Genomic DNA, 22,703 nt, shown 5'->3' with positions numbered 1-22,703 from the left:
TGATTAAATTATATTCATGAACACGAGAATTGATGAAATGCTATCAAGATCAACAACCCTGTTTATAGTATTGCCTAATCGGAGTGGTAATTTTGTCCCAACTGCGCATGTTCGCATGGACTAATCTTGTGCTCCGAGCGTTGTTTCACCACTGATGTTGATCCGGATCTAAACTCACGCCATTGAATTGCTTTACAGAAAAAATGTCCAATTCCGAACTGCAGACAAACCCTCGTCATCATCATCATTCATGTGAAACCCATACCACCACCACCACCACAAGGACCACAAGAATTCTCACACGATCCCAGGTACAATCATGTCTCACGTATGAAGGCGCCATGAAAGCCAATCGAACACTCTTTCAATCCAATCTCAACGCACATCTCCTTCCAATCCGAACGGTGTTAGATATTCCACAGAATGGACCCACTCTGTTCATGCCATGTTTTTTGAATCCTGAAAATCATCATCCTTCTTCCGACAATCATGACACTGCAAATTTAGGAATTAAAATTGTTTCAGTTCGACAAGATAATCCAATCAAATTTTCAAGAGATTCCATAACGGGTTCGATCATGTTATTGAATGAATGCAATGGAGCACTCGAGTGTGTCATGCATGCTGGTGACATTACAGCCGTGAGAACTGCATGTGGATCTGCATTGTGTGTGGAAAGAATTTTAAATGTGCATCATCATCAACAACAGCATTCAAGAATGGTCCATACGAGTCATGATGAAGATATGAAATCCTATCAAAAGGAGTTTAAAGTGTTGGGAATTTTTGGATGTGGATTGCAAGGAAAGGCACATTTAATGGCCGTACTCAGAATTGCACGTGAGGTGAATAAGGTCATTTTGTGGAATCCATCTTTGGAACGTGCTTTGAAATTGAAAAATTATTTATTGAATGAATTTGTATCTTCACAAGATTTACCTTTTCAATTCGTGGAAGATCATGATGAGACCAATACAACTCGTAGTACCAACATTTTGGTTGAAGTCATTACAAATGCTAATGAGGCAGTCAAACAATGTGATATCATTTGTTGTTGCACCAATGCCTCACAGCCATTCTTTTCAACAGAGAATGTTAAAGCAGGAAGTATTTTGACATGTATTGGATCGTATAAACCTCACATGCAAGAAATTGAAAGCGATTTGATCAGTAAAGGTAAAGTCATTGCTGATTTGGTAGAGGCAGTCATGGAAGAAGCTGGAGATTTGATCATTCCTCTTAAAGAAGGCAAAATTTCACATGACCATGTGGTGTGTGGGTTGGGAGATTTTCTTACGTTTGGACAGGAAGAAATTGTGAAAAAATTTAACATTGGAAAAGATATCATCATTTATAAGAGTGTAGGATTTGCTGGACAAGACATTTGTGTGGCTAGAGATATCTATGAGCGAGCTGTGGCAATGAATATTGGCACTTGTGTGGACATGGAGAAGTAGGGAGGAGCAATAGTATCTTTTTCATTATTTTTAAAGAACCATAATCCGAAAGGCGCTCAACAGAGAAATAAAATCCGCATCTTGTTTGGAAAAAAGAAATTGAAAATGATGAAGCGCATAAGAATATGCTAGACGATGATGGTTTCGCAACCAGTGATTAGCAAACTTTCGGGTACTAACTGATGACGAGCCAGATGATAAGGTGCATGTCTTCTTCCTCATGAATCAGAGAGCCTTTAAATCATGGTCGGTCAACTTGTGTTATTTTTTAGCTGGAACATACTAAGGAACTGTTTGTGCCTGCAGTTTACCTTATTTGAAGTGCTGATCCTCAGGGCGCTACACAATTATGAGTGACTCACCAAAGGTTTCTTTTTCTACAAATTAAGGCTTTAACTAAAAAGTAAGGGAGGAGGAACGGAAAAAACATCTGATTCATCAGAAAACAAAAAATACGATGGGAGCATCCTATTCAAAGAGACAAAGGGCAGCTCCCTCAAAAGAACGGTCGTACAGCACACCGACCACCACTTCTTTTTCGATAACCAACAAGTTTCAAATTAAACGCACAGGAAGGGATGAAAACAAGTATCGAGTAAAGGATGAAGATGTCGGAACCGAACCGTTATCATCACTAAGGGAAAAGCAAGGAATCATTTTTAACGGGCACCAAACGGAAACGGTTCAAATCATTTCTACAAATCAGCAACAGCACGGCCTGAGCCAACGAGAAAACTCACTCTCTAGTATGAGCACAACGAACACATCTACTTCCACCTTATCCTCTGATGACGCCACAGTCCATAACAACAACAACGGTATTGTAACCCTTAAAATTAAGGATACTGCTTTGTATATGAAATACTCGAATATTGCAGACAAACGAACACGACCTTCCAAAAGCAAACCGAGTTCAAAGAAAGAGTCCAACAACATCGAGGTTAGGTGTCCTCCTAATTTGTTGTCTGTTCGAAGAGCTTCAATACCAGTACCGAAGGGAGAAATGGGCACAATAGACCTTATACCAATTTCCGTTCAAAAAAACAGAGATGAAGACATACAACCAGCTTCAAAACAAAGCAGGTCTTTGTCTCCGTTGAAAACAAGTAGGACATGTCTAGCATCTGTAAATAATGAACCGGTGGTTATTTGTGTAATTCCTCCCCCTGAGCCAGCTCAAGATGTTTATCACAATCCAAGCCATGAAAAGAAAAGAATAACCTTGAGAGAAGAGAAACACAGGAAACTGCAGCAAATCAAGGAAAATCCACTCAAAACCTGGACTCACGACGATCTGAGGAAACTGTCAACCAAGAAGAGGAAAATTAAGAACCCTTTTGCAGATGAAGAATTGCTTGAATTGTATTGCAAGTAGTTGGCAAGTTTACTTTTTTCGTTTAGGTGAGGGAGTAGCTTGGACCATTTCCTCTTCTTCATCGTCGTCACCAAACTCATTACTTGCATTAGTTGATATGTGTCTTTGGGCAATAACTTCATTTTCCTCATCTTCCATGCCTGTTCCGCTGTTTTGGCCACGATTTGGAGGTGTGGAAAGGCTGGATGAGGAATGGGGGAAAAGTTCAATATATCTTTCGTTGACGCCATTCAAGCCAAACGAGTTGTCCATGACACCTGGCTCAATATCTTCATTAAGAAAACGATTGTGTAAGGATTTTCCAGAAGAGATGGAAGATGATCCAACTGATGTAGCCAACCGCGATTCAAGTATTGAACTATCTTCAAGGTCAACCCGCTTTCTTTTTGGTTGTTGTTGCTTTGGAGGAGTGGAGAAGGAACTTAATTCTTGGTCATCCATCATTTGATTTTCATTAGATGTTGTTTGTTGCTGACTTGGTTTCCTAGTTGGGGCGGAAGTTATGGACGTCTCAGTTGTTGATGAATCATTATTATCATCTACATCATTTGTGGCCATCATCAATGTTACTTGAAGGTCCTTTGAGAGAGAGCAAGAAGTAATAACTACAGGCTGTTGTTTCAGATGAGATAGTGCAAAACTCATGTTGTATTCTGCAACTTCACAAAAACTGATTAAAGCTTTGAGGTCCTTAAAGCTAAAAGACAATTCTGCTTCAGTGTTAAGGACAGCTTGGTTAGATGAGAGTGGAGGAGACGGTCTAACCACTCTTTCATCTCCATGAATTTGTTCAACATCATTGTTTTGGTCTATAATATGGAAGGACTCTAAATTTACAGTGTCAACAACCAATCTAGTTTGAACTCCGCTTAGTTTTTCTGGTACATTCCTCTCATTGTATGAGCTCATATGGATGTAATATTGAGTGAAGGATGGCTGTACCAGATCTGATTGTGGGTTTCCTCCATCAGCACCTTGTTGAGGGTTTTGTTGTGGTGATGCCGATTGTTGTTGAGATGTTGTTAAAATTATTCGTTTTCCTAGACGCAATGTAATATCTCCAGAATGTTTTCCGAAGGGAGTGAGTAAATTAGATATGTATGCAGCGTTCACAACAAATTCAAAACTTGGTTTGAAACCATCTGCCGGTACGGAAACATCACATGTGGTGAAATAAATTTCATAGATTTTTTGAACTTGAGATAATCCCAATGAATCGAAAACTACTTTGCTCTTGTTCTTATCTACAACTATTTTCAATTGTTCCAAATGATTTGCTGATTTAAATACATGTACAATATTCTTCAGAGTTAACTTGAATTTCTTCGGAGCGTTGGCAATCACGGCCCATCGATCAAAAAACGAATGAGCCAAAACGAAATGAAGAAAGCTTGATTTTCCGGCATTGATTGTCGTCAAACTAACAGAGTTAACAGCGACTTCAAAGGCAACCTCTTCTCCGACCTTGGCCAGACAATTAATGATATGTGCAAATAATTTGATGTTTTGTCTGTTGCTAATCCCAACTTCCATTTTTTTTTAAAATTTGAATCTCTTCCTGTTGAAAGAAGAAATTTGTTGTTCCAACATCTAGTGGAAACCATGAAATAGAGAAGAGTTCGTCATCTTTCTAATTATCATTATTGAGGCAGTAGTGAATGCTTGTTATTGGTGTGGACCCTTTTTCGACTCATTCCCCACTGAAAATAATTGAGAATCTCTATTAGCTTTGAATGATGACAACAGCGTTACTGACTCGCGTTGATAAAAACTTTGAAAATTATTTTCTAATTGAACAGATATATAATATGAAGGGCAGAAGTCCAAGTACTAAACTGTGTAGACGTCAAATGACGATATTAGGCGTTTACAATGTTGATGTCGATCGATGGGATTGCATCTTTGGGAATTGGGATCTCTCATCAAATGATATTATTGGAATGGAAATTTGTTTTATTTATTTCACTTACTTTTTGTGTTAAGAACAGGCGTCCAAGCAGATTCATATTGTTTTGTATCATCATGTTTCTAGAGGACGAATTTAGGGTCCATTAGCTAACAACTCAATTTAGGTGCTATTTTCTTCGTATCATTTTGAAGCATTTTCTATCACCCATACGTCCTCAACCAAGTCGTTTTAAAATTCGCAATTGCTCTGACAGTTGAGTACCCCACAGAATTGCGCAGGGTAATTCAGACGACTGTTGTATGGAAACTCCAGTCTGTCAGGGACTTTAAAGACATGTTTGAGCGTGACGTAACAAAAAGTCATCCCCTCCAAATTTGATCAAAGTGAATCGAAACCATAAAAAAACAACAAAACACACAACTCCTTTGCAATATCTAACACCATGTATTGGGATCCGTATAACTTGTTGTATGCCAAGATGTACAAGTTTGTGGTCATTGGAGGACTTTTATTCGTCTTGAGCTGTTTCTCCATGCTTGTTCTCTTTTCCTCCACTCGAAAGAATCAAGTCATGAATGTATTCATTCCACACTCTGTTGCTGCTAATGACTGTCATTCCTCCATGAGAGGTGCTTCCACTCATCAAGTACAAGACGACGACGAACAAGTTGCTCTCGAAAGCACTCAAACTCCTCCACCACTCTCTTTATTCTACAGTTCGTATCAATGCAACAAGTATCAAGAAGGAATTGGTCACTCGGTTCCAGACATTTATCCCAAACACACTTTATTCGCTCAATGTTCCTTTCAAAATTTGTGTTTGAATCGAAGAGGACAATGGGTGTTGTTTTTAGATAATGACACAGCACCAACCTCTGAATGGATCTCTCGTGTCAATGAACAAGTGTGGGTCTATACACAACCACGTGTACACTCCTCTCGAGGTGATATGATCATTAAAGTGTATGGAGATGGTCCAGTCCAACTTGTGTCAACATCCAAAACTGGAAGTTCCAAATCGAGTGTAGACAGCAACAATATCAAGAACAACAACTATGAAAAACCAACACGACCTCGAGCCATGATCAATCTTTCTCCTGATTTTAAATATATATCAAGTCCCTCCTTCTTAACGCATAGATACGTGGCAGGAAATGTAGGTCACGTGTTGATGGATGGAATGACTGAAGCCATGATCAATATGGTCATGTTCAAATTACAAGAATACACAGAGATGAATATCGTTTTTTTAGAGGATATTCATGACGACTCGTATCATTCAGAAAATTGGGTGGCTGCCTATAATTACGACAAGAACATGTCAGACAAGTATTCGATTGACTTTTTTGGATTAATGTCCAACAAACCAGTGTTGCAAAAATGTTCCACATCCACAGGTTGGACAGTGACCAAAGCTCCATGTAGAAATCAAATACCTACGACTATCAATGAAGATAATAAGGATGAGCTTACTGTTTGCTTTAAGAATGCCATTGCTGGAATGTCACGACCTTATTTATTATCAGCTATTGGTGCTGAGGTCATTAATGAACCACTTCGAACATTGGTTTCCAAAGTAACTGGAATCAATTTTGAATATAAGGCCTCTACCAAACAGGAAATTGTTGTTGCCATTCATAACAAACCAAAACAAGGAAGGCACGGAGAAATCATTTGGAATTTTGAAGAAGTATATTCCATGATTGCTGAGAGATTACCAAAGGAAGAGTTCATTGTCAATGTGTTGAAAAAGAAAGTACGAGTGGTCGATCTTCACTTAGAAGGAATGAATGCAAGACAACAAGTACAATTCTTTTCTCAAGTTGATGTTTATATTGTGGATCAAGGAAGTGCCTCTTACATGACCATGTTTTTACCAAGAAATGCCATTGTGATACAAGCACCTGATTGCAGATATAGAGAGGACAAGTCCAAATTCTGCTACGATCGATTTTCACAATATGCTTATACATTTTCTCATGTCAAGTAAGTACTACTCGCTGAGATCTATCATGTGCTTTAATATTTACATTCAATCCATCCTAGAATGTACCCATTCTTGAGCTTGTTACCATCATCAATGAAAACCATTGACTGTAATCCAAGACCAACAGCAGAGGAAACGAATTGTGATCCAATTCTTCCACCTGAGGTGACCTACAATGCAGTGGTTAGTACCTTGACAGAACGGTTTAAGGAATTACTGTATCGAAAATATTAACGCTTCTAATTATCATCAATGAGACAAAAAGCATGGTTCAAATCAAGAAGTAATCTCCCCAAAACGCTCTCTGCTGAGCGGCTCAAGTTTGGGATGAAAATTGATATGGAAAAATTAAATCTTAATGATTCTACGGTCTTTCCCATGATCATTACCATTGAGCTTTAACATGTTCAACTTTCTATGTAAACGAGTCACCAATTTCTTTTGAAGTTTCGTAACACTGAACTCTCATCTGCTGAATGAAAAATTTTCATTTAATTTCAAAAAAAATCTAAAACCAACTCCGATCCACTCCCCTCTCCAATTCCGATCCGTTGTTCCTGTAGTGGCGTTATTACTCTATTCGTTTCACCGTTCTCTGTGTTGATAGAGTCTCTATTAAATAACCAAAAAATTAAAATGGCTGGAGCGAGTGCCGTTGGTGCTTCCTATTCAAAGAAGATAGCCTTTGTTTATGTCTTTAATTTAATTGTCGGTGTTGGTGCTTTGGCATTACCGTATGCATTCCATCGGGCAGGTAAGTTTCTCTCTGACAACCGGAATTTTCAAACGAATTTGATGAAATAATTTTGCAATTTCAGGTATTGTGTCCGGAGTGTTAGTATTGGCATTGAATGCATTTATGGCATTCATCTGCGTTACCTTTGTTATCGAAGCCATGTCTTCATCTAACTTTATGTTGAAACATCAAAAGGAGGAACAAACAAGTTTGTTGAGTGATGATACATCTATTCATTCTCTAAATAGTGTGGACAATATTCAAAATTTAACGACAAAGAAAAAGAAGAAGAAGAAATCGGAAATGAATTCACCAGAGCTCATTTCATATGCCACAAATCCATTCTCAATATTGGAGAGGTATGTTATTTGAAATTGAATTTATTATTATTAAATAATAGTTTTTAAGAACTGAGATTGGAAAAATGACAGAACAATTTTTAGGAATTGTTGGAAAATCATTCTTTTACATTATTATAATTGTGTACTTGTTTGGAGACTTGGCAATTTATGCGGTATCAGTACCAACTTCGCTATTGAAAGTTACTGGACCAATGTTTGGATTGTCACAAATGGGAACCTACTACATTTACTTGGGAATATTTGCCTGTATTGTTGTTCCTTTTAGCTTTTTCAATTTTCAAAAAACCAAATATCTCCAATACGCTACTCTAGCTACAAGAAATATTGCCTTCTTCTTAATGATTTTACTGAGCTTAATATTTATTATTGAAGGACATGGATCGGCTAGAAATCTTGAAATATTTAATGTCTCTATGGAACGATTTTCCAAGTTGTTTTCAGTTTCAATTTATGCCTTCATGTGCCACCACTCTCTCCCTTCTATCGTTTCACCAATTAAGGATAAGAGAAGAATAACTATAATGTTTTTATTTGATTTTGTGCTCATTTTCATTTCTTATGGTAAGTTTTGATGATTGAAAAGAAAATTGAAAATATATTGTCCACATGTTCAGTATGCTTGTGCTATGTTGCAGTATTCGCTTTTGGAGATCAACCTTTCGAGAAGTGCTCAAATAGAATCAGCGATGGCCCTGCATGCCAGGTATGTTCATATATATTTATTTTAATATTGCTCACTCTTGATCAATAGATTCAAGAACTTTTCACATTGAATTTCACAACTTATCGATATACAATCATTGCTGCTTTCTTAGCTCTATTTCCTGTGTTTACATTAACAAGTAACTATGTAAGTGAAGACTTGTTGACTTTTATTGGCTAAATTGTTTACAAGCCTCTTATTGCGATTACTTTGAGAAACAATATTCAAATTTTGTTTGAAAGAGTGAAGATTGTTCATAATTGGAAGTATAATTCCCTTCTATTTTCAGCTATTGCTGCAATCCCTCCTATCATTTTAGCATTTGTATATCAAAATATCCAATTACTTGTATCCTTTACTGGAGGATTTGCTGGATTGTTCATCCAGTACGTTTTCCCTACCTTACTTGTTATATTTGGTAGACGGAGAACTTCGACGACAGGGGGTTCTGTTTCTTCACAACCACTAGAACTTGCTACTGACACAAGACTATCTGCCAAAGTTGTAGGAGTTGCCAAGTCTTTTGGAAAATATTTGGTAACCAAACCGGCTGTGGTTTCAGAAAATCCACACTCAAGTCCGTTCTATCATGGGTTTTGGATTGTTGGCATTTTGCTCTTCAGTCTTTTTGCTCTTATTGTCAACAGTTATGCGCTCATTAAGTGTGATATTATGAAAATGTGTCAATAGCTTTTATTTCTTTAATATGATACAATTAAAATTTATTTTGTTCATGCAACTTCCTTTCACACTTGTCAATCATTCTCAAAGTTGGAAGGTCATTTTTGAATTTACTCTCATGTTCACGGAAATATTCAAGGCTGCGGTCGTAGTTTCCCTCTTCAAATGCTTTGCAACCCATATTATAAGCACCCCATTTGTTTCTTTGTTCTTTAGATTGAAGCTCATACTAATAATGCGCGATGCGTTATGGTCCAAAATCACAAATAATATCACTTACCATCCATTCGTCCATGTTGACAGAACTTGACTCCAAAACTTCGAATATTTTCATCTTTGATGTCTTTTTAATCTTTTTAATGCTTGGAGAAGCGACCACGTCCTCAACAATCATGCTCTTATTGCCAACATATCTTGTAAAGTAATGAGCCTTAACTTCTTCGTTTGTTGTTTCTGTAATCACCATACTCAATTTTAGGCCTCTAGCTTTTCTGAGCATAGATTGCAAATTATTTGATGAGCTACCCACAATGGTGAATGTTTTGGAATTACGAGTACCAACGTTTCCACAATGGCAGGTTTGAGTGCATACAGCGAATCTTGGAGTAAACTTGATAAGTAACTTTTGGTTATCAAAGATGTCCTTTTTTGCCCATTTGGTGGTTGGAAGTGATGCCAGCTTTTCCTTCAAGAACCACCCAACTCTAACGGCCTGCTGTTCATGGTCCTTAACTTTTCCAGTTGCAATTTGAATACGAATTTCTGGTTAAAGCAATAGTCACACTCAGTACTTACCTTTTTCAGTTGCATTCCATGACAACAGAAGGGTTTCATTTTCAAAGGAGCCAATGTGAGCTCCGCCATTGGAACATGCTTTTTGAACAACTTCAAAGATATCTGTAAGTAAATGTGTAATATCATGGAAATTGATGTGCTTGACCCAATAGTTAAAGCCGTCTAATAGAACCATCAGGGAAGATATTTTTCTCTTTTCGAATCCAATCTTGAACATGGAACTTGTGGCCAATTTTGATGAAAAGGTTGATCTTGAAACTCTTGATGACAGTTCTTCTTTTCGTTGGGATGCTTCACTTTCTTTGATAACACTAATATCTTCTGGATCCTCAATGGTGTTATTCTTCTCAAGTTGATGAAGTAAGTGAGAAGGAATAAAAGCACGGTACTGTTTGATTCGTTGTACCATGAATAAAAAGTGATCTTGTAGTTGCACGACCTCTCTAAATTTGCTCTTCTTAATATCCAAAGACTCTAAATTCATGTCTGCAACGTGTTCAAAGAGTTGAATAAGGTTGTTAAAAGGTCGAACCATAATCGCAGAATAGAAAACTCCTGACAGTATACCAATCACTGCGATTAAGCAACTTATTCCCAAAGCAATGATAATGGCAGTGATCATTCCTCCGATATAATTCCACTGTGGAACGGAGAACATAATAATCCAATCAAGTCCTGTAACTGTGCACATTCTGTATACACTTGTAAGTCGATTTGTGAAAGTAAGGAATCGAATTTCATTACAGGTAATGTTGTTGTAATTTGGTAATGCCTCTTTCATTTCAAGATATGCATTTCGCAGGATTGTGTTGTTGTGCTGATGTGGTTGTATTCTTCCGGTAATCGAAATCTCAGGATAGTTTGCTATTCAACAGCAATTCAAATAGCTCAATGATTAGCACTTATGCTACTTACTGGCAATGATATAGTTAGTAGGGCCCTCAATGATAAGACCTGTGGAGCCTGGAACTGCCAACGTTGTGTTTTTCAACATTTTCGATAAATTGTCCACACTCATGTCCAAGTGAAGGAACCAATCAAAGGGAAGAGAAGAAGTGGCAACTGATTTCGTCAAACTTTTGTGAGAATTGACCAGGGCAATAAGCACGGCATCGATTCCTGGTGATTTGTAGGTTAGTGTAAACACTGGTTTGCCTGGACTCTTTCTGATCGCTTCATGAGAGGACGCGGTATTGTATGGTTTTGTTGTCTTTACGGAATAATTTGTGAAATAAGCACAACCAATTTCTTCGTTCAGAGTATAACACGGAAATCTAAATAAACCAGTCGAGTTTTGGACCGTTTTTGAGATTGGTAACGAGCCTACAAACAGAATACCTATATGTTCGTTGTTTTGGATATACAATGAAGCAGCATTGACTACACCTTTGTGATACTTGTATTCGGAAAAGAAGATAAAGTTCATGGCTCGTTCGACTTGTTTTGTGTAAATATCGGTTTGATTGTTACCTAAAGCAACAATAAGTTGTTCCTTAATAGTATCCGAAGAAATGGCCATTTCACGGAAAGTAGTTTCAGTGAGTTGAACAAAGTTTTTGAATTGAGCTTCTGTTAGAGATTTGGACATGGCTCGAATATTATCGCTGAAGAAAGCAACCCAAATGACAGTAAGGGTGATCACGCATGTAAGGATGATCGTCAGAAAGATGCTAATGGAACATGTTCGAATAGAGAGACTCCCTTTTCTCTGCTTAATATCTTCTTCGTTGGAGAAGGATGAATCCATGTCCTGTTCAGCATCCATTTCTTCAGTACCTGTACTCTGTACAGGAACCACTGCAGCTTTGTTATAACCGCTAGTGTTCTTTTTGACGGAAATTGGAGTGGTGGTCATTACAAGGTAGCCTTACTAACAGATTGGTCAATGAATGGGGTTGAGGTTGGTTGTTTTTTTTCTGAGGTATCGAACACATCGCGGGAAAGCATCGCTTCTCTTTTGGAAACCCCTGGTGCCTGTTCTTGGGAGTTAGAACTAACAAATCCAGTCAAGGTACATTTTGGAACAAAGCCAAAAGGCGCCTCCTTGTGTGCAGCGTTTCCCGAACAAAGAACGTCTATTGTTGCGTCAAAAGTAACAACATCAATTATTTCAGCATCAATTCGTTTTGAAAATTAACAGAAAATAGATCTCCGTTTCAAATCCAAGGAGAGAGAAATTTTCTACCAGAAGTCTGATGGTAGGAACGATGATGTGTTGTCATGCCTCTGTGCGATTATTGTTACTGGTCGTCATTAGTCCATTTTTCTAAAATTAAAAAATGCTGCCTTCAGACAACTCAAGTCAATCTTCGTCCTCTTCGGAAAGGAAGACTTTAGCCTCTCCATCAACAGACAAACCATCAAAAGGAGGAAAAAAGACAACATTCGAACTTAGTAATATCACAATACACCATCAACAACATGATACACATCTTGAAGCCTCTCCGGTGAGACTTCCGAAGCCTGTGTTTGCTCATGACGATGAATACAGCGATGAAGAAGAATCAACATTGGAGAGAGGAAAAGCAGCCGAGCATCAAAGTTTATTGAAAGGAGAAGCTGAAAGAGAGTCTTTAGGAATTACAAATCTTGACGTTTTTTTTCAACAAGTATACACGTATTTTGATGAAAAAGGTTTTTGGTGTTTACTAGTGGAGAGACTTCTACGATTGTGGTATGTACATTGTTGGATACATGTTCAATTTAATCACTCTAATATTTCTTTGGTCTCATTAGCTCCGTGTTCTTTATGATGGTCTTTTCAACATTTTTATTTGTATTCCTAGATTGGTCAGCTATGTGGCATTGCCAGGATGTACAATGTAAAAAAGTTCCAATAATTCGTGATGATGTATGGACTTTGAATGGTTTTCATGTAATTGTACTTTTATTTGAATTGGTCGTTTTCTTTTATTGGATTAGTCTTGTTGTCAAATATGGAAAAGATGTTTTATCAATGATAGCAATCAAAAATTTCTACAATTATGATTTAAACATTTCAGAGCAAGACATCCAAACGATACAGTGGAATGAGGTGGTTGAAAAAATAATTGAGCTTCAAAATAAGAGAAAGATTTATATTGTAAAGAATATTGATGAATTTGGTATGTTTGTTGATGTTTTGATTCCAAATTACTGAATATTGTGTTAGACATTCTCAACCGTATCATGAGAAAAGAAAATTACTTGATTTCACTAATCAATAAGGAAGTCATGAATCTGAAAATTCCCTTCTTTCAAAGAACTTATCTCTCTGAATCATTAGTTTATAATTTGAGATTGATAGTTGATGCCATGTTTGATAGTGATTTCAAAATTAATCCATCCTTTGTAAATTCTTCCTCTTTGAGCTTATACTTTGTGAAATTGGGCATTATTAATTTATTGCTTGCTCCATTCCTTCTAGTATACTTTCTGCTCTATACCTCTTTCAAATATTTAGCTGTAAGTTTTAAGAATTTTGTGCTTTATCAGTTAATCATGATCATGCCATGAATAGGAATTGAAAAACAATCCAAAGCATGTTCTCGGAAGAAGGTGGTCACTTTATGCGCACTTCAAGTTTAGAGAATACCATGAACTCTCTCATGAGTTTGAGAGAAAGCTGAATCAAGCATATGGTCCTGCTACCGAGTATTTGCACCAATTTCCCAATATTTTCTTATCTATTGTTGCTCACAGAATAATGTTCTTTATTTCAGCTATAGCTGGTGTAATTATTGTACTATCCTATCTCAACAATTCCTTAACTATTTATTTCACTGTGTTCAATCAAAACCTACTCACATGGCTGACTACATTACTTTTTGCTTGGGCATATGCCAAAGGATTTGTTATTGATGAACACGCTGTATTCAACCCAAAACAGAAATTGGATGAAATTTGTGAAACTCTTCATCATCATGACCTTAATTGGAAAGGAAAAGGGCACCACTATAATGTACGAAACGCCTTTCTTTCATATTTCATTCCAAGCTATCAGTATTTCTTGAACGAAATATTTAGTGTATTTATCACACCGCTCGTATTAATCATTTCCTTACCAAAGAGTGCAGATAATATTGTAAAATTTATTGAAAAGGTCACCGTTGATTATGAGGGATTAGGAGATGTTTGTGGACATGCTGCTTTCAAATTCAACCAATTCGGAAATAATATGTACGGAAGTAATACCAACACTGACAACAAACAAGTGGCCTCTGAGTTTGGAAAAATGGAAATTTCCTATTTAAGTTTTTTACAAAAGTACCCCAACTACAAACCCAAGGAAGACAATGGAGAAACAGAATTTATCAAGGCTGTGGAAAAATCATTTTGTGGAATTCCTTCCATAAATTCTAGCATGCTGCCTCAAAATCCTCCACCAGAAAAGGTTGAAACTCCACTACCAAGTACTCCAACCTTCCGAACTCACCTACAAGTACCGCGACAACCACTCAACTTGTCACAACAAATCCATGGTCATTATGACAACCCATTGACCCAATCTAGAATGTTATTCAACATGCTCGAAAGCACTTTAGAGCAGTAATGCATTCGAATTGTAAATTGTTGTAAATACAAATGTGTACAAATTTATTCCATCAAGAATATTCTGTTTGCAATGTCATCAACTATCCAATCAATACCCTTTGCAATTCCTTCTCCAGTTATGGCACTGCATCGTTCGACATGAATATGACGTGTTGTTTTGGAAGACTTCTCCTCGAAAATTAGCTCATTGGTTGCTTGATTTGAAAGCAAGGACTTCTCTGTTGTTTGAGATAGCCTTTCCAAACCTAGAAATTGAGCAATATCATTCACACTTAGAGCATTGTCTAAATCTGACTTGTTTGCAAGAATTAATAGGCTTGCACCAGCCAATTTTTCTTCTCCCAATAACAGATTTAGCTCTCTTTTACAATCTTCCAATCTATCTGTGTCTGCACTATCAATGACCCATATTAATCCATCTGTATTTTCAAAGTAATTTCGCCAATAGCTTCTGATCGACTTTTGACCTCCAATATCCCAAAAATTGACCTTGAATGTATTATTTCCATTTGGTGATTGATTTTCTTTACTTTCTTTTTCATAATATATGGTATCGATATTAAAACCAAGAGTTGGAGATATTTCATCTAGTGGTTGATTTTTTAATTTCTTTACAATGGTAGTCTTGCCTGCATTATCAAGCCCTAAAATCAAAATTCTCATTTGCCGTTCTTGCTCTCTGAGCTTTTTCAAAATACTCATCAATCCCATTCTTGTTGTATGTTGTGTGTGATGATGAATATCGGAGTTTTATGTTATAACACAAAGTTTTGTTTGGTGTTTCGGAATACAACGCTGGTTGTATTTTTTTTAAATATTTGAAAATTCGGAAATAGATAGCGCCAGCGTTTAATTCGCAAAAAAATGTTCAACAACCTTGTCACTCACCCACAACATGTATTCAAGTATTCGAATCATCATTGCAGAATTTTGCAAAGTTACAATACAACCTGTATTAATAGATTGAAAAATTATCACACCAACCACGCTCTTCAGAAAGATTACATTTTCGGAGTGTTCAAAGATGGCTCACTCACACCATCTGCCCATCACATGTTGAAGGACCAATTCTTATCCTCTCCATTCTTTACAAAGAATGAATGGAAAGAGGGAAAGACATCATTGATTGACTGTGGAATGTTCCCATCGGATGACAATCATTCATCATGTTCTATTGCGAAGGAGCAAATTACAATTGATGATCGAATTGTTTTTGTTGGATTAGGTGAAAAAGATGTTTCAACCAAAAAGATTTCCTACAAGAAAAAATTATTTAAAGAGCAATTCAATCAAAGTGATTTGATTGATATTAGACAACCTAATGTGAGGGAGTATGCTCGAAAAGCAGTTCAACTGCTTTTATCAGATAGTAAAAAGAAGGAAGCAAGTGTTGAAAAAGAAAAATCATCCTCCACAGAAGAAGATGAAACCAATGAAAAGGTTTTAGAAGTGTTTATTGATGATTTAACCAATGACAAAGAATCCATAGAAGGTCTGAAACTTGGAAGTTGGAAATTTATCAAATTATCAAAGAAAACATTTGAAAAATCATTGAAAGAACTCAGTGAAGGAAGAGTTAAAATTTCATCAAATTTTGATCACGAGACTGTTGAAAGAGCAATGATTTATGCTGATGCTCAAAACTTTTCAGCATATCTTGCTGAATTACCTGCAAACTATCTCACTCCAACACTCTTTTGTAAACTTGTGAAGGAAAAATTTCAAACAGAAATTGGTGATTTATTGAGCATGGAAAACTCTCCAATCAAAATTGAAGAACATGATCGAAAATGGTGTGAAGAAAAAAAGATGGGAGCATTTCTTGGAGTTTCACAAGGTTCAGCTGAGGAGCCAAAAGTGTTAGAAATTACTTTTATGAATAATCCAAAAGCATCTGCAAATGTTTATGATATCATATTGGTTGGAAAAGGAATTACTTTTGGTAAGTTTACAAGAATTGAATACAATGTGCTAAAATCTTTATAAACAGACAGTGGAGGTATTTCCATCAAGCCTGCAGCCAACATGAAAGACATGAAAGGAGATTGTGCTGGAGCATGTTCAGTCATGTCTACCATGTTAGCCATTTGTAAACTTGGTTTACCTGTCAACATCAAGTGTGTAGCTATGCTTTGTGAGGTATGTTCCTTATTTGAAAAAGATCAACTATGATTTAAAATTGATATCAATATGTTTTCTATGAATACGCTTCGTTTTGAAATATGGAATTGGTTGTACACAGAACTTACCATCTGGAACAGCCTATAAACCAGGAGATGTCATTATTGCAAGGTATGTTTATTATATGAACAAAGAATTTCATCGATACTATATTAACATCCGTCTTAAAGCAATGGAAAAACCATTGAAGTTGATAATACAGACGCAGAGGGTAGATTGGCTCTTGCTGATGGATTGTGTTACTCGTCTACATTTAAACCCAAGCATCTTATTGATGTTGCAACACTCACAGGAGCATGTGTGGTTGCTTTGGGTCATCAATTGACTGGTTGTTACGCTTCTACCAATGAAATGTGGAAACTCTTGGAAAGAGCAGGAATTAACACCAAAGATTACGTAAGTGAAGAACCCATTGAATTGTAATAGAGTTCATTATGATGATTGTTATAATTCCATTCATATATAGATGTGGAGAATGCCATTCATGCCAACTGAATACGAAAAACAAAATGAAACCAATGTTGCTCATGTCAAAAACTCTGGAGGCAGAACAGGAGGTAGTATTACAGCAGCATGCTTTTTATCAGAATTTGTTAATTTTGACAATGTTTCACATTATGCACATCTTGACATTGCTGGAACAAGCTCAGATGCAAAGGGAGTTCATACTGGACGTCCAACTCGAGCATTGATTGAATATGTTCGCTTATTGACAAAGACATCTGAAGAAACGACAAGTACTTTGTGATGATACAGTCTGATTTCCTGATATGCAAAATATTTCAATTTGGATAAGTGATATCTGCAATTTGCAAATACAACAAGCATCATGGAGACCATTTATGGAATTAATTAAAGAATTGATCTCAGCAAATAAAAAATGTTTTCACCACCCACTACAACAACGACATTTAGCAGTACGTGGTCAACCGCAACAGCCGATCAATCAAGTTTCTCTGAAGATACCAACTATAGTGATGATCATCATGCACAGACGACATGTTTAAATTCTGCGTACTTTATGAAACAAGCATCAAATCCGAAATTAAAACAACAACAGAATACCTTGCAATTTGATATTCTAGTATTGAGTGGAGAACAAGGTGGTGTTGGACAAAGTAGTCTCATTTATCGATTTGTCACTTCCGAATACAAGGAACATCTTTCGCATTGCTCTTCAACTATTTATACCAAAGAAATTCAATTAAATGTAAATAATAACAGTAACTCACCAATCAACATTCTCGAGGATGTGACAAGTCATCAACCACTACCATCAACCACGAGCATGATCGCCACTGATGAAAATAATTGTTCGGAAATTATGACATTCCAAGACAAATCTCAAAACCATGAAATTGCTGCCAAAGTTGAAGAAACGTCAAACGCTCCAAAAACTCATCCCATTAATGTTATTCTGAACATTGAAGATTACATTCCTCGTTACATTACTGATCTTGAAAATACTGATGATCGACAATCCGACTGTGATGCCCAATTTGATGAAACGTATTTTGTCGAATGTCAAAAGCGTCAAGAACGGCACTATTCGAAAATGGATGCTTTTATCATTTGTTTTGATGCACAACAAGAGGATTTCATAGATTTTGTATATAACGAATTGAATACTATTAAGAAAGCTTGTGGAGGAGAAGATTCTTCTCTCTATCAATCGAAGGTCATTGTTTTAGCCTTAACCAAACAAGACGATACCACTTCAGCGATCACTGAAATTGCCAATACTACTACTACAACCATAGCCTCTTCGTTAACCTCTCCCTTATTCCACTCGAACCTACAGCAGCAAACACTGGATGATAGTGTGGGAGTGAGGAATGAAACAAGGAACTCCTCATTGGCCAATGACTCGTTACGAACCTCCTCCTCTCAACCACTCATTCAATTACTGGTTTCAGATACTCATTTACCTCTCTTCAGAGTGAGTGCAAAAGATAATATCAACGTAACGGAATTATTCAATCATGTGGCTCGACAAGTCTTTGAATTCAAATGGAAGCACCAATTAATACCAACATCCTTCTTCTCGAATGAAAAGGAAGAAAACGAGGATGTTCAAGACATTGATCATCCACAAGATCAGACTCCTCCGTTCATGCTCCCTTTCAAACCCAACATGATGAGCACGAGTAATGCTATGGCCTCTGCAAGTGCCCGAACTGTTCCTCCCAATTATCAACAGCAAGATGGGGACCGAGAGGATTCTCTTCATGTTGACACTCATTCATTACGTAAACGAAGGCACAGCTATGATCAAAGTATTCATAAAACCAAGTGCCTTCTCCAATAAATGTCAAAGCTCTCCTACCAACATCTCTTGAATCTCTTTGTTGTTCCTTCAGGAAGGACTGATACGGGTGAACAAGCCCATTCATTTGGTCATTTTGAGAAGTAATTCCTTCCTATCTATTCATTCCGAATGGCCCAGAAAGACATCATCACACCAACATTATTTTCCTTAATGCGATTCGGACTTGTGAAAATGATCGAGTCCATCCTCAACTCCACCATAGTTGAAGTGCGATGAAAGATCTTCCAAGATAAAACTCTCGAGAAATCAAACCAAACAACAAAAAATCACAAAACAATTCGGAAACACAACCGACCTATTCACACCACCACAAAAAAACCATGACTGATTTCTATTCATTCACTGCCAAGGATGCCCAATTGAACGACGTTTCAATGGCTGATTACAAGGGAAAAGTTGTTATGGTTGTTAACGTTGCTTCCAAATGTGGATTCACTAAACAAGTAAGTTGTTGGAGATGAAACTGTTGTCGGATTGATTCGAACTGAATTATTTCATCTCATGGATTATTTAATCATGATGTTCGTTCACTGGTCGTGTACCAATATTAAAGTATGGTATGTGCATGGAAATTATTATTGACGTTTTATTAAATTAATAATTATTGCAATATTGCTGTGATCAATACCACAGATGAATTGCAAGAAATTTACAACAAGTATAAGGACCAAGGATTCGAAGTTTTAGCCTTTCCATGCAATCAATTCGGTTCTCAAGAGGTAGGTTAGTGCTCGGATCATAGCAAAAAGGATCACAAAAATTTTATTATAATGATCGACAACAGCCCGGAACCAATGAAGAAATATGTCAATTCGCAAGAAGCAAATTCAAAGTGACATTCAAAATATTCGACAAAATTAATGTCAATGGTGACCAGAGTACGTATGGTAACTTGATGAATTTGATGAATTTAATGATTTCCTTTTTGAATATATTCTAGCTCATCCATTGTATGCATTCCTGAAGAAAGAAGGAAGCGGATTCTTGGTTGATGCTATCAAGTGGAATTTTACGTAAGTAGTTCATGATTTTAGAGACTCTTCTTTGTGTTCATTTTCGCGTTCAGTAAATTCTTGATTGGAAAGGATGGAAAAGTTCTCAAGCGTTACGCTCCAACCACAAATCCAAAGGATATGGCTGAAGATATTGAAAAGTTGTTGAAACAATAAGTTCGAACAGGACTGTTGTACATAAATAAATTGTGCAAATTATGCCATTGTCTCGTGTCAATCACTCGTTCCTTGATGATGAGCTTACCCTTAGAAATAATATCGGTGATCCAATTAATTCACAAGATTGTTTATAATCCAGAATTAGTACAATCCATATCTGCCAGGTGCAATGATTCCATTAGGATCTACTACCTTTTTGATTTGTTTCAAAATGGATGGTACTGCATTTCTCTGTGTAATGTCAGCCATGGAATGAATTCCCAACCTGTAAGGAACATAACCCATTTCTCGACCTCTTTCAGTGAGTTCTTTCAAACATGCATGAGCTCGTTCGACTTGCGTTTCCTTGTCAAATAAAATTGGAACGGTTCCATCTGTACATCGATCAGAAAAGCTTGTCAAAGTAATGAGAGGTTCAATTCCATACTTTTCGCACACTTCTTCAACCATGGCAACAAAACGAGCAGTGTCTGTAGTCGTGAGTGGCAGAAGAGGTGCATACCATATCAAACCAGCACCATCTTTTGCAGGATGAAGAGTGGAAGTTCCGTCTTGTTGTGTCGTGCCACGAGTATTTGAGCATGGTATACCATGCTTTGATTTCCAATAAGCGAGTGGTAATGCAATTTCACTGGGTTCTCCTTTCATGACCTTCATGGATTTGTTCAGAGTTTTCAAATAGTGATTAATATGAGTAGTATTAATGATGGGTAATGATTGAACAAGCTCTGAATAAAAGTTCACTTCATCGGGTGTGAGAAAGATCATTCGTTGAATGTGTGGTTTGAGGTATTTTTTGACTTCACTCTTCACAGCAGCAACGACTTTGGAAGTTCCATAAATGGTACCCACACCATTCCATTTCATAAAGTTATTCTTCTTTGAAATTTCTTCCACTACATGCAATGGTAAAATTCCATTTTCATCCGTTAACTTGTCTTTGGGATATGGAACTGTCATGGACATCATTCGTCTCTGATTCATTAAATTAATAGCTCCAATATTTGAACTCAATTGTTTGAGTACAGTTTTCACTCCTTGAACTCCATCTGCCAAATCTGAAACACCAAAAAAGAATGTTTCAATTCTCTCAGGTTTAGGTGCTAATATTATTGTCATTTTCGTTACAATACCAAAATTACTTTGAGTAAAAAGACCATCCACATACGGACCAACACCCCATTTAAAGGACTTGTCAATGATTTTCGATCCACCCATATTCTCAAGCATGGAAGTATAAATTTCACCATTCGGTAAAACAACTTGCATGGAAGTGACAGCAGCAAAATGATCAGCATGAGGTGTTAATCCATAACCTCTTTCTAATGCATTTCCTAATAAACTACAATTGGGTCCACCACCAGTGGTTGGAATTAAATAAGACAAGTTATTCTTTACAAGATATTGATGTAAGAGTCCTTGTGTCACTCCTGGTTCAACTGTAACGACTCCACTCTCTTCATCGAATTCAATCTTGGTCATTTTCGATAAATTCACAATGACACAATCATGCACGGCAGGCTGACTCGATCCATAACCCCAGTTATTACCTGTACTCACAGGATAGAGAGGAATCTTGTAGGTATTAGCCACTCGAACAATGTGTGAAATTTGTTCCACACTCGTTGGATACAGAATGGCAGGAACATGTCTCTCATTACCTGAACAATCCATCAATTCCGATTGAATGAGTTTGGGATCATCCACAAATGATGATGATTCATGATGATTGTTAACAACACGTCGACTCGAGTGATTGCCGATACTAGTACGATCGGTATCACCACGTTGAAGAATGGATTTGAATTCTCTGAGTGCATTCTGCAATGCATGAGATGTTTGTTGTTGTTGATGTTCTTCTTGTTGATTCATCATGGTAGTAGTGAGAGTGTGAGGGTTGAACATCCTCTCAAGCTGGTGCGAGGATGTTGTTGTACTGTTGTTGTGCAACTCCATATTCTCTTCACCACCTTCACGTGTGACATCCATAATCATGGAACGAGCCGATAGTTCTTGTTGCGCGCCAATTCGACTCGAAGAAAAACATGCCATGTTGGTTGCAGACGTTCGATGGATGGTACTTGGTTCACAGGATTCAATATTCCACTCAAAAACATGTTTTGAGAGAAGAGACCTAACACCACCTTGTCTCGAATGGAGGTTGGAAAGGAGTCGTCTTTGAAAGGTTTTCATGATAGTAGTGTTGTTTGTTTTTTTCAACCTGAACTGAAAGCGAACACACTGTATGAGATTGTTATTCTTCTCATGTTCTCGCTTTATCTTGACGATGTGGAACAAAGTCGAGAGACCGGAATGGAACGAGAGTGATTGCCTGATGGAAGCTGTCTGAGCTGGAAGATGGATATCCATCACATGATCCAGTATCTTCTAACCGGACTTGGACGGATCAGTACATGTTCTATGAATCATGTTCCAATTTAGCAGTTGTGTTTTGGATCAGCCGAAATTGAACGTGTTTTTAC

At 37.1% G+C, this 22,703-nt stretch overlaps 12 protein-coding genes across 12 annotated transcripts; 8 read left to right on the top strand and 4 right to left on the bottom strand.

Annotated features, from left to right (window-relative positions):
- Positions 1-203: 203 nt before the first annotated feature.
- C9374_014578 (uncharacterized protein) lies at positions 204-1,457 on the top strand (the record flags this gene model as incomplete). Its single annotated transcript, XM_044690581.1, has 1 exon — positions 204-1,457. One exon carries the CDS (start codon positions 204-206, stop codon positions 1,455-1,457), a length of 1,254 nt encoding a protein of 417 aa, XP_044553170.1.
- Positions 1,458-1,914: 457 nt separating this feature from the next.
- Positions 1,915-2,832, top strand: C9374_014577 (uncharacterized protein; the record flags this gene model as incomplete). The annotated part of the gene is made up of 1 exon (XM_044690579.1): positions 1,915-2,832. The coding sequence occupies one exon, from the start codon at positions 1,915-1,917 to the stop codon at positions 2,830-2,832; it is 918 nt and encodes a 305-aa protein (XP_044553169.1).
- A 9-nt stretch (positions 2,833-2,841) lies between these two features.
- C9374_014576 (uncharacterized protein) lies at positions 2,842-4,365 on the bottom strand (the record flags this gene model as incomplete). Its single annotated transcript, XM_044690578.1, has 1 exon — positions 2,842-4,365. One exon carries the CDS (start codon positions 4,363-4,365, stop codon positions 2,842-2,844), a length of 1,524 nt encoding a protein of 507 aa, XP_044553168.1.
- An 818-nt stretch (positions 4,366-5,183) lies between these two features.
- Positions 5,184-6,962, top strand: C9374_014575 (uncharacterized protein; the record flags this gene model as incomplete). Its single annotated transcript, XM_044690577.1, has 2 exons — positions 5,184-6,727; positions 6,788-6,962. 2 exons carry the CDS (start codon positions 5,184-5,186, stop codon positions 6,960-6,962), a joined length of 1,719 nt encoding a protein of 572 aa, XP_044553167.1.
- A 402-nt stretch (positions 6,963-7,364) lies between these two features.
- On the top strand, positions 7,365-9,219 carry C9374_014574 (uncharacterized protein; the record flags this gene model as incomplete). The annotated part of the gene is made up of 6 exons (XM_044690576.1): positions 7,365-7,482; positions 7,547-7,823; positions 7,873-8,387; positions 8,441-8,529; positions 8,578-8,676; positions 8,722-9,219. 6 exons carry the CDS (start codon positions 7,365-7,367, stop codon positions 9,217-9,219), a joined length of 1,596 nt encoding a protein of 531 aa, XP_044553166.1.
- A 25-nt stretch (positions 9,220-9,244) lies between these two features.
- On the bottom strand, positions 9,245-11,860 carry C9374_014573 (uncharacterized protein; the record flags this gene model as incomplete). The annotated part of the gene is made up of 4 exons (XM_044690575.1): positions 9,245-9,439; positions 9,491-9,942; positions 10,006-10,869; positions 10,921-11,860. The coding sequence occupies 4 exons, from the start codon at positions 11,858-11,860 to the stop codon at positions 9,245-9,247; spliced, it is 2,451 nt and encodes an 816-aa protein (XP_044553165.1).
- Positions 11,861-12,284: 424 nt separating this feature from the next.
- On the top strand, positions 12,285-14,536 carry C9374_014572 (uncharacterized protein; the record flags this gene model as incomplete). Its single annotated transcript, XM_044690574.1, has 4 exons — positions 12,285-12,679; positions 12,742-13,109; positions 13,157-13,449; positions 13,505-14,536. 4 exons carry the CDS (start codon positions 12,285-12,287, stop codon positions 14,534-14,536), a joined length of 2,088 nt encoding a protein of 695 aa, XP_044553164.1.
- Positions 14,537-14,580: 44 nt separating this feature from the next.
- On the bottom strand, positions 14,581-15,249 carry C9374_014571 (uncharacterized protein; the record flags this gene model as incomplete). The annotated part of the gene is made up of 1 exon (XM_044690573.1): positions 14,581-15,249. One exon carries the CDS (start codon positions 15,247-15,249, stop codon positions 14,581-14,583), a length of 669 nt encoding a protein of 222 aa, XP_044553163.1.
- Positions 15,250-15,402: 153 nt separating this feature from the next.
- On the top strand, positions 15,403-17,467 carry C9374_014570 (uncharacterized protein; the record flags this gene model as incomplete). The annotated part of the gene is made up of 5 exons (XM_044690572.1): positions 15,403-16,480; positions 16,529-16,677; positions 16,781-16,830; positions 16,890-17,115; positions 17,186-17,467. The coding sequence occupies 5 exons, from the start codon at positions 15,403-15,405 to the stop codon at positions 17,465-17,467; spliced, it is 1,785 nt and encodes a 594-aa protein (XP_044553162.1).
- Positions 17,468-17,599: 132 nt separating this feature from the next.
- C9374_014569 (uncharacterized protein) lies at positions 17,600-19,027 on the top strand (the record flags this gene model as incomplete). Its single annotated transcript, XM_044690571.1, has 1 exon — positions 17,600-19,027. The coding sequence occupies one exon, from the start codon at positions 17,600-17,602 to the stop codon at positions 19,025-19,027; it is 1,428 nt and encodes a 475-aa protein (XP_044553161.1).
- Positions 19,028-19,368: 341 nt separating this feature from the next.
- Positions 19,369-20,217, top strand: C9374_014568 (uncharacterized protein; the record flags this gene model as incomplete). Its single annotated transcript, XM_044690570.1, has 5 exons — positions 19,369-19,495; positions 19,682-19,767; positions 19,833-19,926; positions 19,989-20,061; positions 20,115-20,217. 5 exons carry the CDS (start codon positions 19,369-19,371, stop codon positions 20,215-20,217), a joined length of 483 nt encoding a protein of 160 aa, XP_044553160.1.
- Positions 20,218-20,361: 144 nt separating this feature from the next.
- C9374_014567 (uncharacterized protein) lies at positions 20,362-22,272 on the bottom strand (the record flags this gene model as incomplete). The annotated part of the gene is made up of 1 exon (XM_044690568.1): positions 20,362-22,272. The coding sequence occupies one exon, from the start codon at positions 22,270-22,272 to the stop codon at positions 20,362-20,364; it is 1,911 nt and encodes a 636-aa protein (XP_044553159.1).
- Between the last annotated feature and the right edge of the window lie 431 nt (positions 22,273-22,703).

This window comes from Naegleria lovaniensis, assembly GCF_003324165.1.
Source record: "Naegleria lovaniensis strain ATCC 30569 chromosome Unknown tig008, whole genome shotgun sequence".
Classification (NCBI taxonomy): Eukaryota; Heterolobosea; class Eutetramitea; order Acrasida; family Naegleriidae; genus Naegleria; species Naegleria lovaniensis.
Note: the sequence above shows the minus strand (reverse complement) of the source record. Positions and strands in the feature narration are given on the sequence as shown.